The 14,604-nt window shown below is 45.1% G+C and overlaps 1 protein-coding gene across 2 annotated transcripts; it reads left to right on the forward strand.

Moving 5' to 3' along the window:
• Positions 1-1,505: 1,505 nt before the first annotated feature.
• neurl1b (neuralized E3 ubiquitin protein ligase 1B) lies at positions 1,506-11,815 on the forward strand. Of its 2 annotated transcripts, none has more exons than XM_056600527.1 (6): positions 1,506-1,800; positions 4,404-4,648; positions 5,012-5,345; positions 6,973-7,788; positions 8,457-8,600; positions 9,053-11,815. In XM_056600527.1, exons 1-6 carry the CDS (start codon positions 1,770-1,772, stop codon positions 9,298-9,300), a joined length of 1,818 nt encoding a protein of 605 aa, XP_056456502.1. In that variant the 5' UTR covers positions 1,506-1,769; the 3' UTR covers positions 9,301-11,815. The 2 variants fall into 2 exon arrangements, with proteins under 2 accessions (XP_056456502.1, XP_056456503.1); XM_056600528.1 differs by having other exon boundaries at positions 1,507-1,800; positions 8,457-8,582.
• Positions 11,816-14,604: the final 2,789 nt, after the last annotated feature.

The raw sequence follows: 14,604 nt of genomic DNA on the forward strand, positions 1-14,604 counted from the left end.
TCTTGTGAGTTTCATGCGTGGACCCACCGTATCCTGCTAAAACAAACAGCATTGAGGAGGTAGAAACAAAAGCTTTTGTCTTTGAGTTATAATTAACTCACGCCCTCATGCACCCAAATGGCATTCCCTCCCCCAGATACACGTATTAGGACTCAGAGCATTAGATGAGAGCATGTCTAATTGGCAAATTGAAGGGGTCTCATGACATGGCCTTTCGTCTTTATTCAATCTAAGCAACGTTTCGAGCAAAGTGAGCCATACTTCAAAACCGGATAGTTAGTTTGAATTATGCCAGGGTGTACCGCACTGTGTTCTTTTTTTTTTAATGAGGGAGATATCACGAAGCACATCCTGCCCAATATAAATACGAAACAAGGGAGTGAAAAACCCAACCAAACAAACTGATAGGAGTTCATTGAGTCATGGCATAAGGACCATAAGGACCTAAATTATTTAAAAAACATAATTTGAAATAAAAAAAATTGCTGTGTACCTGGCAAGTGTTTTACTTGTGTGTTTTACCATGTGCTATGTTTTTTCACATTTTCATAACAACCTCTCAAATTATAAAAATAAATAAATTCTTCTCAGAAACTGAATTAAATTTGCTCAATAACCTGTAACCTGCAAAGCTTTAATCATGGGTTCCTTTCTTTTCAAAGGCTGTACCCAGAGACAAAGAGCCAGTCGCTGCAGGATTCACCAGGTTCAGAACCTTCCCATCCCAGGTTCAGACCCCATCATCACCGCTGCTCTCCAGGACCTTGCCCAGATAGTCCTGCAGTCCATGGCCCCTCAGAGACCCGTGTGGTCCACAAGGCAGGAAACAGCTTGAGGCTAGTCCAGCATCCAAGGCTGTGAGAGGGCAGAGGACACGGTGGAAAAATGCGGGGCTTTCCTCGAATGAGCGTCCGGCAGTGCTCATAAATGCAGCGTCCTCAGTTGTCTTTTGGTGGCTTGTGATGATAAAGCAAGAATGTCTTTACAGTATTGGACTGAAAACCCTGTAGCTTGTGATGTGTGTGTGAGTTTCCCACAGAACTGAGCTCGACTGAAACCATGGCTTGAATGTTTGGGCTTCAAGTCTTCCCAACGACTTCTCATGGCAGAGAGGTCATGTTTTTTAACAATGAGAGGTATCAGCTTTAACAGCATGATGCATGTATACATGCTCACCTTCATGTGAATGCTTCCAACGCTTTGTTCGAAAACATCCCTGGTGAACACAGTGTTGAATATGGAATTGGGCATGTTACAGCTGGAATAATAGTTCATATCCTAAACAGTCAAGCAACGATGATGCTGATGCTGATGAAGGGTGAAAGTTCTGTTAAGCAATGCTTTAGAGCAGCAGAACATGATTAAATTATTAGTAGCTAACATTGGATCGCAAATGGAAGAGCTCTCTCTACCATTTACATTTAAGAGTTATATCTCAGAAGTTGTGTACAGAGGAGAAATGTGTACTACTACTGTAGAAGGAGGGGGGGGGGGGGGGGTGCAGCTGTGAGCTAGTTAGCAAATCGCTCTGAGAGCCCTTAGATCTGCCTGGTAGTCGCAGCGACATGGGGTTAAGATAAGAGGAGTGTGTCTACATGCTTCAGAGCGAAGACCCAGCGCAAACGAAAGGGATTGGTACTCAGGTTGAAAGGGTAGCCTACTAGCCTACATTTTCATCCCGCCGTGTGTAAAGGGGATACATACATAGATGGACAGAGCGTTGAATTCCAAATTAACTTGCCAACCGGTGCGAGGAATTGGTGGATATAATGGGGAATACGACACCTAAGCCTTTTGTAGGTAAGACATGTCGAACACCGTATAATGTAAGATGCTAATGTTTTTTTTGTGAGCTATATGATGTAGCCCAACGATTGTTATAGTTTTTATTTTTGCAACATGTTGGAAGCATGGCTGGTCCTCATGTCGCGACTTGTGCTTCGGCGTGCTCGCTACTGTCAAACGTCTTGGAGACGCTGAAGAGAGGCGCGCTCGGCGCTTCAACTTGGCGAGGGAGACGCTCCGCGCGTTATTCCCGCAAAATATACGCTTGAGTGGGGATTTCATATAATAACCATAATCCTGCCCATTAGGGTTCACGGTTCATGCATTGGTTTTTCTCATTAGGACTAATGCATTATCCTTGTTGAGCGTTAGAGGAGGCACAATTGCTTTCTTTATAAACGGTATCGCCCGCAAAAGTAATGTTTGTTTCCAACGCAAAACAATGGTTGTATAGCTATATAATTTGATCTTTGCATGGCTTCCCTTTATTGTGTTTGTTGGATTGTTGTGTTTTTAAATAAATGTTCAATGTACATCAGCTGAATTGACTGTTTTGCTCACAGATCGCCCTACACGGATAGATTCGGATTAGTAGTCGGGTCACTGCTCCTGGCCAGCAAATAGGTGTGGACTAGTAGGCTATTATTTATGCATTGTATTGTGAAGCAGAGTTGTGGAGAACCCGGTTCTTTTAATGATAAGCATTGGCAGAATTAGGAAAATAAACCACAATATTAATTCCATAATCATTTGATCACGTGTGCTTCCACTTACACAGTGTTCACCAGCTGCCCAATCCAATCCTCTCTCCTTTGTCTTTTGTTGTCCTCTCTCTGCCTGTCATCACTCTTTCGGACCATCCTATTACAAGCAATCGCCAGGTATGGAAAGTGCTTGAGTGTAGTGCTACTTAAGTATGATTCTGAGGCTATGTGTAATACTACAATGAGGGACATTCAATATCAAAGCCAATTCCAAAGTTATATCTTTGCTACATTCATTTTGTTCCTGAAGCAACGCCTACTGCATGTTGTGATTGTATTTACTAATCTGCCTTTTCATACAAGCAATACAACTTGTTTATAATAGTAGCAGATTATACTTGTAGACATTGAAAGTAAACCATTGGGTCACCCTAAACACCCCTAGCAAAATCAACTGTTTAATTTTTAACTCACAAAGTGACCCTGTTTCAATCTCCTGGGCCTAGAGCCCTCATGAGAAATCAGAATACAGGGTTCCCCCATTCCACCTAACTAATGCCAGAATCGTCCACTACTCCACTGATCCCATGATGGCCAAACAAAAGCAAAATAAACCTGATGGAAGGCGGCGGCATTGGTCCAACACTTGACATTGACTGTGCCTGAGAAGCTATTTTTTTCCATGGTCAATGACCTATTGTTTCATCTAATAAGGGCAGCTGGGTCGTCTATATTCAGTCACCGCTCTGTATTTGATGCTTTTATTACTTTACACCCCCTCCCACACACACACCCACTCACACCCGGTGCCTCTCTCTGTCAGTAAGGTAGTTTGGACTGAGACGTATAGCCTGTACTTTCCACTCCCTCTGTGCGTTATGTATACGTACAACCGTCGCTCTCACCACTCAGTGAATGTGTTTCTTGGTGGGGAAGGGGGGAAGGCAAGAGCGGATCGTTTGAGATGTTGCAGATGTTTTTACTGCTGGCTCATAGTTTAGAATATAATCAGAGATAATGTCTAATTTGGGAAATGTACTGTGGTACATTTCACTGACATATTGGCCGCATGCAGAGAGTCATAAACAGAAATGTAATCACTGCGTGACAGGATGAACGTTTGGCCTCGGGGGGGGGGGGCCCATTCAGTCGTTAATAAAGAGTGAAACCCAAACCATTCAATATGTGGAGAGGACCACTATCTGAAACATGCAAGCAGACCAAAGAACGGAATACAGTGTTCATTAATATGAATCTAATCTTGCATAATCTTTTTTCAAGCGATATATGGACCATTTAAATATGACATTAGACTAGAAACAGGCCATTGTCTGTTTGGTCCATTTAATGACTGTTGAGCAATGAAAGAGGCCATTCAGATTGTGTTCAGAGCGAGGATCCAGGGCCAAGGATCCTTTATATAGTAGAAGGCATATCCTCTCAAAATACTAAATAATAATAGGTCGGATGTTGTTTAACAAGCATACTGGAACATATATGTTTAGCGTGCCACTCTTCATGTGTTACTAATTCCGGAGATACGATGGGATAGAGTGTGTGTATACATTTCAGGGACACTGTTTACATTTTATTTATTTTTATACAGGCAAAGGTCTCAGAAGTGGTATGGGTCATGGCAGGACCTCGGTATGTTCGAAGATGTGGTTTTACATTCTGTCGAACAGCTCTCTGTCAATCCAAGCAGTATAGTTGACGAGTCTGTGGGCACTGAAAAACATATTTTTAGAACCAACAGCTCTGTTCTCTAAACCACTGTGTCTACGCAAGCTCTGTGCTTCATCCACCACTGTTAGTGTGATCATCCTGTTCAAACATAATGTTTAAACATTGTGTAAGTACAATAAGCCGATAACTGTCGTTGTTTTCCATTTTTCTCTCTCTGTGCCCCTACAGATGCGACCCTACATCACCGCCCAGTGGCCAAGAGGCAGTACTACATCCTTCCCAACAGCGGATCGAGTGTGGAGAGACGGACCCCTGCTCCTCCTGCCAGCCTCAGCCTCGAGTCGCCGCGCTTCCACCCCCACGCCAAGGGCAAGAACGTCCGTCTGGACGGGCAGCTACGGCGCGCCACCCGCAAAAACAGCTTCTGTAATGGCATCACCTTCAGCCACAGACCCGTGCGTCTGTACGAGAAGGTCAGTGCGGGTGGCGGTTAAGGATTCACCCCTATGGTTGTGACCAAACTGCACTTAAAGGTGACATATTATTCCACCAGGTCTGAGTGTGATTAACCATTACAAGCCGTGAAAATCGGCCTCTTCTGATATCACAAGTGGGCGTGTCCACCTAGATGTATGACGGATAGAAGAGCAACGTTTGCTACAGTCCCCTGGGTAGACTGATCTATCCAGCACACATCGAGGTGGACCCGCCATCTTGTGATGTCTGAAGAGGCAGATGCTTGTAAGAGCTAATCACACCCACACCTTGTGGTATAATATGTCACCTTTCAAGGAAGCAGAAAAAGGTCTGATGTGTGTTCGGCGTGTCTCACGCAGGTGCGTCTGCGTCTCAGCGGCGTGCACACGGGCTGGAGTGGCGCTCTGCGCTTCGGCTTCACCAGCCTGGACCCCAGCGAGCTGTCCTCGGCGGAAATCCCCAAGTACGCATGCCCCGACCTGGTGACGCGGCACGGGTACTGGGCCAAGGCCCTGCCTGAGAGGCTGGCCCAGAAGGACAACGTCCTCTCCTTCTGGGCCGACCGCCACGGCAGGGTGTTCTACAGCATCAACGAAGGGGAGCCCATCCTCTTCCACTGCGGGCTGAGTATCGGCTGCCCGCTGTGGGCCATTGTCGACATCTACGGGATCACGCAGGAGGTCACGTTACTCGGTGAGTGGTGATGGTGTTCGTTGACTTCGACCGACCCGGCCCAACCGGTGAAATATTGTTTGTGTCTTCAAAAAGTGAATACGATAAAGAAACAGTCAGTCATTAGCTGATATTTGGGTTGGCCAATTTTTAGATGGGTTTTCTTGCGAAAGAAAAGCACGTCCTGTCATTTTTCTTGCGACCGGAGTTGGAAATAGCAACAGTGCTGGCCTAGATGTAAATACATGCCAGTCATGGCTGTGTCAAACCATTGGGTTTAGGAACAGTTACAGTGTCAACATATTCACGTCTAAATTAAGCTGCTGGCTGACGGTCCCTCAGAGGGCTGCTTAGCCAGAGAGGCCCACAGGAATAGAGTGGAAATAGATCAGAGAGAGAGAGAGAGAGAGAGAGAGAGAGAGAGAGAGAGAGAGAGAGAGAGAGAGAGAGAGAGAGAGAGAGAGAGAGAGAGAGAGAGAGAGAGAGAGAGAGAGAGAGAGAGAGAGAGAGAGAGAGAGAGAGAGAGAGAGAGAGAGAGAGAGAGAGAGAGAGAGAGAGAGAGAGAGAGAGAGAGAGAGAGAGAGAGACAGACAGACAGACAGACAGACAGACAGACAGACAGACAGACAGACAGACAGACAGACAGACAGACAGACAGACAGACAGACAGACAGACAGACAGACAGACAGACAGACAGACAGACAGACAGACAGACAGACAGACAGACAGACAGACAGACAGACAGACAGACAGACAGACAGAGGGGGAGGGAGGGAGGGAGAGAGAGAGGGGGAGGGAGGGAGGGGGAGAGAGAGAGAGAGAGAGAGAGAGAGAGAGAGAGAGAGAGAGAGAGAGAGATTTCTGTGACTGGAGTTCTAACAGACCCCACTCTCTAGGAAAAGTAGCCCTGCAGATAACCAGAAACCAGACCACCGTTGTAAACCATCTTCAACACTTCAACAACTAACCTCTTTGCGCTGGAATGTTCTTAAATATGTCAACTTAATGTTTTGCCGTGGCCACTTTCTCCCTCCCTCTCTCCCTCCCTCCCTTTCTCCCTCCCTCGCCCCCTCCTTCCCTCACTATGCTGTATTCCCTCCTCCCCCTCTCTCTGCCCGGGCCGCCCCACCACTCCAACCGCCACCCTGTCGCTCTCTTGGTTTGTTTATCTTCAGTCTGATAGATCCCATGGCCATGTTTGGTCAGGAAGGCTGATCCCAGGGGCTTTGGTTAGGGGGCCAGTGTGCGAGAACATCCCTTCCCATGAGAGAGTAGAAAGAGTGCCAGCAATGAGCTACTCACACTGATTTTATGTTTAGAGAAAAATAAACTCATAATCTATAAAGGAAATTATGACATTTTGAAACAATTACATTTCTGTTTGAACACGCCGTCTTGTTGCCAAAAAAATACACACACAGTCGTAAGAGTCAACAGCTCTTAAGTGTTTGAGGGCTGAATTTTTAAACGATGAATGATGTGGGAACCTAAATTTAAGCAAAGAATTGTTCCACATTAAAAAAAAGGCCAGGATTCCCACAATAGACTCGAAGAATAAATGTTGTGGGCTAAACTCTAATGATGTTCCTGCATCATAAAAGCCTGACATTTAGGCAACCTGTAACACTGTGGCGCTGTCCTTCGCAGAGAGCACGTTTGCAGAGAGTGTGGCGTCCAGCTGTCTGTCGGCGGCGCGCCTCAGCGCCTACCTGCCCCAGAGCAGCCACGACTCGGCCAACTACAACAACAACCAGCTGGAGCACAACCAGGCGGCGGCCGCCAAGATCGCGACCCTGCAGCTCAGCGGCTACAGCCAGCTCACCCCCTGCGGCTCCTCCTCCACCTCCAGCTCCTCCACCTCCACCACCGTCACTACCTCCTCCTCCTCCACCTCCTCCTCCTCCACCTCCAGCCCGCTCTCCGCCAGCTCCGCCGCCTCCTCCTCCGCCGCCCCCGGCGGCCCCCGCCCGGCCAAACCGGGCCTCCCCTTGGCGCTGGACAACGGCCTGCACTTCCACCTGGTGCGCGGCTCCGACGTCGTCCTGTCGGCCGACCGCTCGGCCGCCTGCATCCACTTCCTGGACAGCAGCCGCACGCTGGTGTTCGGCGACCGGCCGCTGCACGTGGACGAGACGGTGTACGTGGAGGTGGGCCACCTGGGCCTGCCCTACTTCGGGGCGCTGCTGTTCGGCCTGACGTCCTGCGACCCGGCGGGCCTCCACGCCGGCGAGCTGCCCGCCGACCCCCAGCTGCTGCTGGAGCGCAAGGAGTACTGGGCGGTGCACCGCGGCGTGCCCGTGCCCTGCTCCGGGGACGTGCTCAGCTTCACGCTGCGCGCCGACGGGGAGGTGCACCACGGGGTGAACGGGGCGCGGCGCGGCCGTCTGCTCTGCGTCGACGCGTCGCAGGTGCTCTGGGCGTTCTTCACCCTGCACGGCGCCATCAACCGGCTGCGTATACTGGGTAAGCGGTCCCGGGGTTGGGGAGGGTCCGGACGGGGGACGGGGGGTTTAGGGAAGTTCTGACCGCTTTTGTGGTCGGTCCAATTTGTTTTGGATTCTGGTTGTCTTTTTTTATTATTATCTTGTTAATGTGAATGGATAGGATTTGTTTATTTAGGTTGTGTTTTTTGGGGTGGTCTTGTGACCAGTAGAGTACAGTACGACCTTGACTGATTAAAATAAGCACAAAAGTCACATTCTTCCGTGTCCCCCCCCCCCCCCCCCCCCAATAGGCCTATTAGTATTAACAGACCACTTTCTGGTCAGTTGAGGTCCTTGTGTTGTTTTGGACTTTGCCCTATTTTCCGAACCCAATCATCCCCGGAATAGTCTGTCTCTTATGGCCTAACATCATGTGATTGATTCGTGTCAACACGATGTGACGTATAAATCCCCCCCACCCCCCCGCCCCAAATATGTGAAGGCACAAATATGACTCATGGTATTCTTACATGACATGCCAGAAGCAAAAAAGAAAGGAGGATCTTACAAAACATAATTTATACTTTCAATGTTTAAATGTGCCCCTTTTACTGACAAACTGAACAAGAGAAGTCTATTCTTCTCTTTGTTTATTATCCAGACTTAACCCTCTCCAACGTTCTTCTCCATTTCTTCCCCTCGCCACAGGGACTCTCCAGTCTTCCCCTCTCTCCGTGTCTCCCAGTGGCTCTCCGAGCAGCGGCCCAGATGACAGTGATTCAGACCTGGCTTTCAGTGTCAACAGATCCTCGTCTGCCTCCGAGTCCTCACTGGGTGCGTGGCTGAAACCCGGTGCGCAACACTGTGTGTCCGGTTTTCGCAAATTAGATCACCATGCTTCCCTTTTTCTGTCTCAGAACGCCTATATCAGCATTGTGTGATGTAGCTCTTGATAAACGGTTTAAACTGACTGTTTGAGAATAAATGGTCAATACTCGGGAGGAGAATGTCCGCCACTGCCGTTAGTCACTAACCATTGGGTATACTATAGGGCTTACTACAGTTTTTTAAGATGGGGTATAATGAACGGCATTATAGGATACACCCGGCCCTGGATTTTATCCATTCAAGTTATGGATAAGAAACCACAGAAATCGAAGTGGTAACTGGTTAGCTTACAAAAACGTATAAACGTTTCCTTATATATCTCCTCTATCTCCACCTCTTGTCTCCTCCTCCTCATCCTCCCATTTCCCCTCCTCCTCTTCATCTCTCACCTCCCTCTCGCTGCTCTCCCTCCACAGTCACGGCCCCCAGCTCCCCTCTAAGCCCCCCGGTGTCTCCCAGCCTCTCCGCTCCAGAGCTGCCGCTGCCGGGGAAGAGCGGGGAGTGCACGGTGTGCTTCGACCAGGACGTGGACACGGTCATCTACACCTGTGGACACATGTGTCTGTGCCACGAGTGTGGGCTGAAGCTCAAGAGACAGATGAACGCCTGCTGCCCTATCTGCCGCAGGCCCATCAAAGATGTCATCAAGACGTATCGGCCCTGATTATGCAATACAACTTGAACTTATTTTTACCCCATGGTGGGATGGTGGATGCCTTGATGCTGCAAGCTTCCCTGTCTCCTGTTTGTTTCTCAGGCTTTGAGGATTTAAAAATACAAACTTGAAGAGATCCACAACATGCCACGATTGTGCCTTTAGTTTTGAAATCAATGATTTCAACATTGCAACAATTGAAGCGACTGGTCTGTGTGTTGATCCATAAAGGCAAGCGTGTTGCTTCTATTGTGAGCCAGAACATTGTTGAGGCTAACTTTAGCAAAGAAGGCTACCCACTATGCCCAGCCTTGGACCTGATCTCTCCTGCTGTGCTTATTTTCTATTTTCTTTCTGTGCGTAGGCTGAAAAGGAGATGGCCTGCAATGAATATTTAGTTCTCAAGTTATTTTTCACCCAGTTTGTTCCTTTTAGTTTATTTTTTGTTAATAGATGTTACAGCACATGAATACAGCTATAGTGTATGTATAGTGTATATGTATATATATAGTACCACATATAGTGTTTGACTTAAAGTGCCTTAGACATTTGTCCATTTGCAGACGTATTACTTTAAAGAAAATCTATAGCTACAGCAAGCTATATATTTTAAATGGTCCATTGGTGACACACAAAATGTGTTGTGTGGTGAGTAAATGTATCGGGAATGGGAAGAAAGCAGGAATTTAATTAATTTTTGTTTGGTAAGTAAGACAAACATTTTGAAAATTAAAAAGAAATTCAAAATGCCTATATTAATATTGAATATATATTAATTCTTTAATCCAGATCTGAGAAGTGTTTTTACTCTTTTGGTGCCTTAAATGTCTTGTGATGTATTGTTTGAGGATAATAACTCTGAAGACCCTCCAAGAAATCTTTTTTCATGCACTGAAAGACTTTGTCATACATAAAGTCATAAAGTCACTGAAAGACTATGTATTTCTGGCATGACACAAGGTTGGGATTATAGAGTACATTAAGAGTTTTGGATGTTCTCTACTGATTAAAACTAACTTTTTTTTCTGTGTGGATAAAAAAACATGGGTTTGAAGATGAACGGGTTCATGTTAACTGGTGGGAACTATGTAGGCTTGATGTCGCCATTTTTATTTCTACAACTTAAATTGAATAAATACAAAATTAGAATATTGATTATTTGTAATATTATAGATGTTCATATTATTGCGATGCATCAATGGGTTTCAGAAAGGAAAGCACACAAAAAGAATATCCACCAATTCCCCCTGAATCTGAACTTTAATGGATCCAGGAAAGCGAAGGGTGGAATGAAAGGATGAGGGGTTAAAGGTTTGGATATTAGCATTCATCACAGTTGAATGTTGCTCTGTTTTTCACTAAAAAGGTAAACTTCGTGTGAGTCACACGATTTCCAACCAATCCAACCAAGAGGCGTAACCCTGTTTGCACACAGGCAGACAACCAACCAGTCGGAACAAATATTTTAGGAAGGAGCAGATATCGGCGTATACAACACAGCCCAGCTGTGTTCTTATCAATTTTATCAACAGTGCCCCGAATGAATATTTATAATGTCCAAAGTTTGTTGCAAACAAAAAATAAGTCGGCCTAGTTTTTCCTGCAATTCAATGCAACTATTTTATTTATTTCTAGAATATATACTGGCGCTACTAACGTAGGCCTACGCTTGGCAATGCGTCCTCATTATTTATGTTTGCACAACATCGACGGTGTAAAGGTCATCCGATCTGGAACAGTAAAACAGGTTTTTCGCCTACCACAGACTGAGGTGTTTCACAACAAACTATCTAAACGCTCACACGCATGCGTGTGACCGGTTCGGCCTCATTCCATGTTTTTGGGCTTGATTTTTCACAGAACTCAGATATCCCACCCTTTCTTCCATACTTGACCAAAGAGGTATTTTCATATGCAGTTTTTTGGGAAATTTTATTTTAAAGTCAAATAGGCCTAGGCCTATATATATATATATTCAATAAAAAGTGAAAACCAGTTTAATTGAAAAGGGATTAAGAAAATAGAAGAACAAATGTCCAGTCAACATTATGTAGAAAATTAGGAACCTAAATCAAAGTTTAAATGAATGTTTAATTTAAACATCATGACATAGACCCAGTAGGAGTAGCAGTAGGCCTACATCATGGGATATTCATTTTCACCCTTAACATGCCTCTCTGCTTTTGATTAAAACGTCCGTCTTTGGTCCTTCACTGTATGGGAAAAAAATGTATACATATTAACCCTGAAAACACCAAATTCACAAGTTAAAAAAATATAAAATAATAAATTCAGCTTACCTGTTGGCGAAACACAACATGCATTCACTCGGATAAGTTGCGCCATCGGTTCCACAAACCGGCTCATATTCACGTGTACAAAACGGTAACGTATATTGGTCACACTGTGGCTGCTCCTACAAGTCAAAAATTCAGATCGAACATTTCAAATCGACGAATCCCTTGAGCCTACCTCAAACATAAGGCCTCGTTATGTCCTGAATGTCTCACCCCCTGAGAGTCGTCCGCTGTGGTCATTCCATTTGCAAGAACTGTGAAAGGATCGTTCACAATTAATGTTGGATAATCCCTATGGTTAACATGCTTCGTCGATTTTTGGTAACGGAATACAGTTTATAGTCAACACATGTATGGCTACAACATGTCAAGCACGCAAGCATAGGCGGAACTCACATATAAGGCACAACAGGCCCAGTGCTGCACTCCATATGTTCATTGTGCTTCCGCTGATGTGAGTTGCGAGTCGCGTAGGAATCTCTCGTGTTGTAAAAGGACGTGGATTCTACGGTGTGACTGGCGGCAGGTTTTATTTGTTATGACTGACTCCACCTCATTACACAACAGTGTGTGGTTTGTGCATTTTTAACGCCCCGCTGTTGGACATGTAGTCTGTAACCTCGCACCCAGCCTGGAACATCATGGGTAAAAAAAGAAAGAAGCGTTATTGGCTTGAGGGAGAGAGGGGGCGGGACTTTGAGTGGCATGGGATATATGGCGAGAGTAAGCGGGACTTTCAATAGACTGCACAGAAGATGTGACTGAGGTTATCATCACAAGACTACGCATGGGGCACACATGTCTTAACCACAGTATGAACATCATAGTCAAGCATGAAACAGGGGTCTGCCCAAAATGTAATGGAAGAGAAACAGTGGAGCATGTTTTACTACAATGTGAAGCGTACAATTTGGAGAGAAAGGGAGCTGTTGAAAATTTTTAAAGCTTTGGGTCAAACAAGCTTGACCTTAGAGGGTTCACTCTCCTTTTCCACACTGAGACTACCAGCATGGAAATATGTAATGATTTATCTAAAAGCAACAGGTTTATTTGACAGATTATAATTTAATCTGTGGTTTTCTATTTATATGATTTTGGTTATTTACTTTTGTTCTTTTGCATAGTTTATAACGTCCATCGAAGCTCTAAAACAAACAGTAGGTGGCGGTAATGCACCATATTGGTTTGCCAACCGCCAAATAAACTCGAAAGAAGAAGAAGAAGACTTTCAATAGATGGATGTCGGTTTCTGTTGCTATTCCACGGATATTACTCTGACCATTTTTTCGTTAAACTCAATAATGATCCACCTTGTTGTTGTTGTTGTGGTTGTTGTTGTCGTTGTGATACTTATTCGTCTTCTACTACTCGATCCGGTACTAAACAGGCGTACAAACCGGAAATTGCCCTACATTCATGATCCTCTCTCCGCCTACATGGATCTTGAGAGCATCAATCCTGGTTCTTTCCACGGAAGTTGTGCAGTAGTCCTAACGATTTGGCTTAGTCTAGCCAATATATAATTATGTAGAATCTTCTGAAAAAACTTCTTCAATGCAACCCTTAACTTCATGTTATTTCTTGATGCTATATAGCAGGGGTGCCCAACCTTTTTTGACCCAAGATCTACTTTTCAAGCAGCCAACCTCCCGAGATCTACCAGCAAACCTACCTTCAAGAGAACAATTGTTGACGGGGGGGGGGGGGGGGGGGGGGGGGGGGGGGGGGGGGGGGGGGGGGGTTGTATCGTGAACCTACGGACTTCAATGGGGGTTTCATTCCGTCTGCGCACGGCACCTTCTCAACGATAATCAATAATCTTCCTCCCACTCAGGGTGAAAATGGTAGGTCTTAGCTTGTTTCCCCTCAGCCATGCCAACGTTTAGGAGTGTGTAACTACTGTTGACGGCTTTCAACTGCTGTCAACAGCACATGCGCTACCGCGCGTATATGCTACCGCGCAAATTTAATTTCATTAAAAAAAAAAAAAAAAACAATATTTTTTTTTTTTTTTTTTCTTCACCCCTTCGCGATCGACTTGGGATCTGTCGGCGATCTACTGGTAGACCGCGATCGACTGGTTGGGCACCCCTGCTATATAGGCTACATGGGGATTAGAAAGATTGATCAATCGCCTATTTAGCAGTTTGCCTATCCATGAAATAATACAGCAACTTGCATTAAATTAGTTTTAAGGTTTATACCTAGATAAGACCACATAGAAACAACAGCAAACAATATTGCCTGATTATAAATTATATATTATTTTAATCAATAATAGGCCTATGTCCATACACCAGGGTAATTGACAATCTACTCATGTTAGGTAAGACAGTTGTACAATGCTCTAATCTTCTTGTTGTTATGTTGAAGTCATTTAATCATCGATTGAGAAAAAGAAACACAATAAGAAAAACATGTCATATGAAAATTAATTTGAAACACAATCAATCATAAAAACAAAATCATAACAATTATTTTGTTGATATTGTTAATATCACCTTGAGTAACCATTTAAATCACTGCAAACCCTTTCCCTCACAACAAATGATCATATTCAATCAACCCTCGCCATATAGTAGCATCACAGGTCCAAATAATTGGACTATCATTCAGTTTGGACATTCTCCTCTGCTTTGGATTAAAGCCGAGGTGGCCCCTGTGCTGTGGGAATAAAATAAACACAGATTATTTTAGCGAACACCAAATTCCCAAGGAGGCCTCACAAAACCACCAGTAACAAAAGACAAGGCTCAACCTACCTGATGGCATAACAAAGCGCACACTCAGTTGGGTATGTATGGCCGTCAGTTGCGCACACCGGCATATAGTTTCTCTCACATGCAGGCAAATGATATTTCTCACAAGCAGGCTTTTCCTGTAGACAAAATCAGATTTATTTCACTTGCATCAGACCAAGGCCTACACATCAAAACAAATGAAAGGATAAACCAATACAAGTGATGAAAGCATAAACCCATACAAATGGGAGGAATCTCACCCCCTCAGGAGCACC

Source organism: Gadus chalcogrammus, chromosome 10, assembly GCF_026213295.1.
Source record: "Gadus chalcogrammus isolate NIFS_2021 chromosome 10, NIFS_Gcha_1.0, whole genome shotgun sequence".
Lineage (NCBI taxonomy): Eukaryota > Metazoa > Chordata > Actinopteri > Gadiformes > Gadidae > Gadus > Gadus chalcogrammus.

Excerpts from the sequence above, each read along its gene's own strand:
- neurl1b (XM_056600527.1), top strand. The coding sequence starts at position 1,770 with ATGGGGAATACGACACCTAAGCCTTTTGTAG. Across the intron at positions 1,801-4,403 it reads GACACCTAAGCCTTTTGTAG|ATGCGACCCTACATCACCGC; the intron begins GTAAGACATGTC and ends GTGCCCCTACAG. Across the intron at positions 5,346-6,972 it reads GCAGGAGGTCACGTTACTCG|AGAGCACGTTTGCAGAGAGT; the intron begins GTGAGTGGTGAT and ends TGTCCTTCGCAG.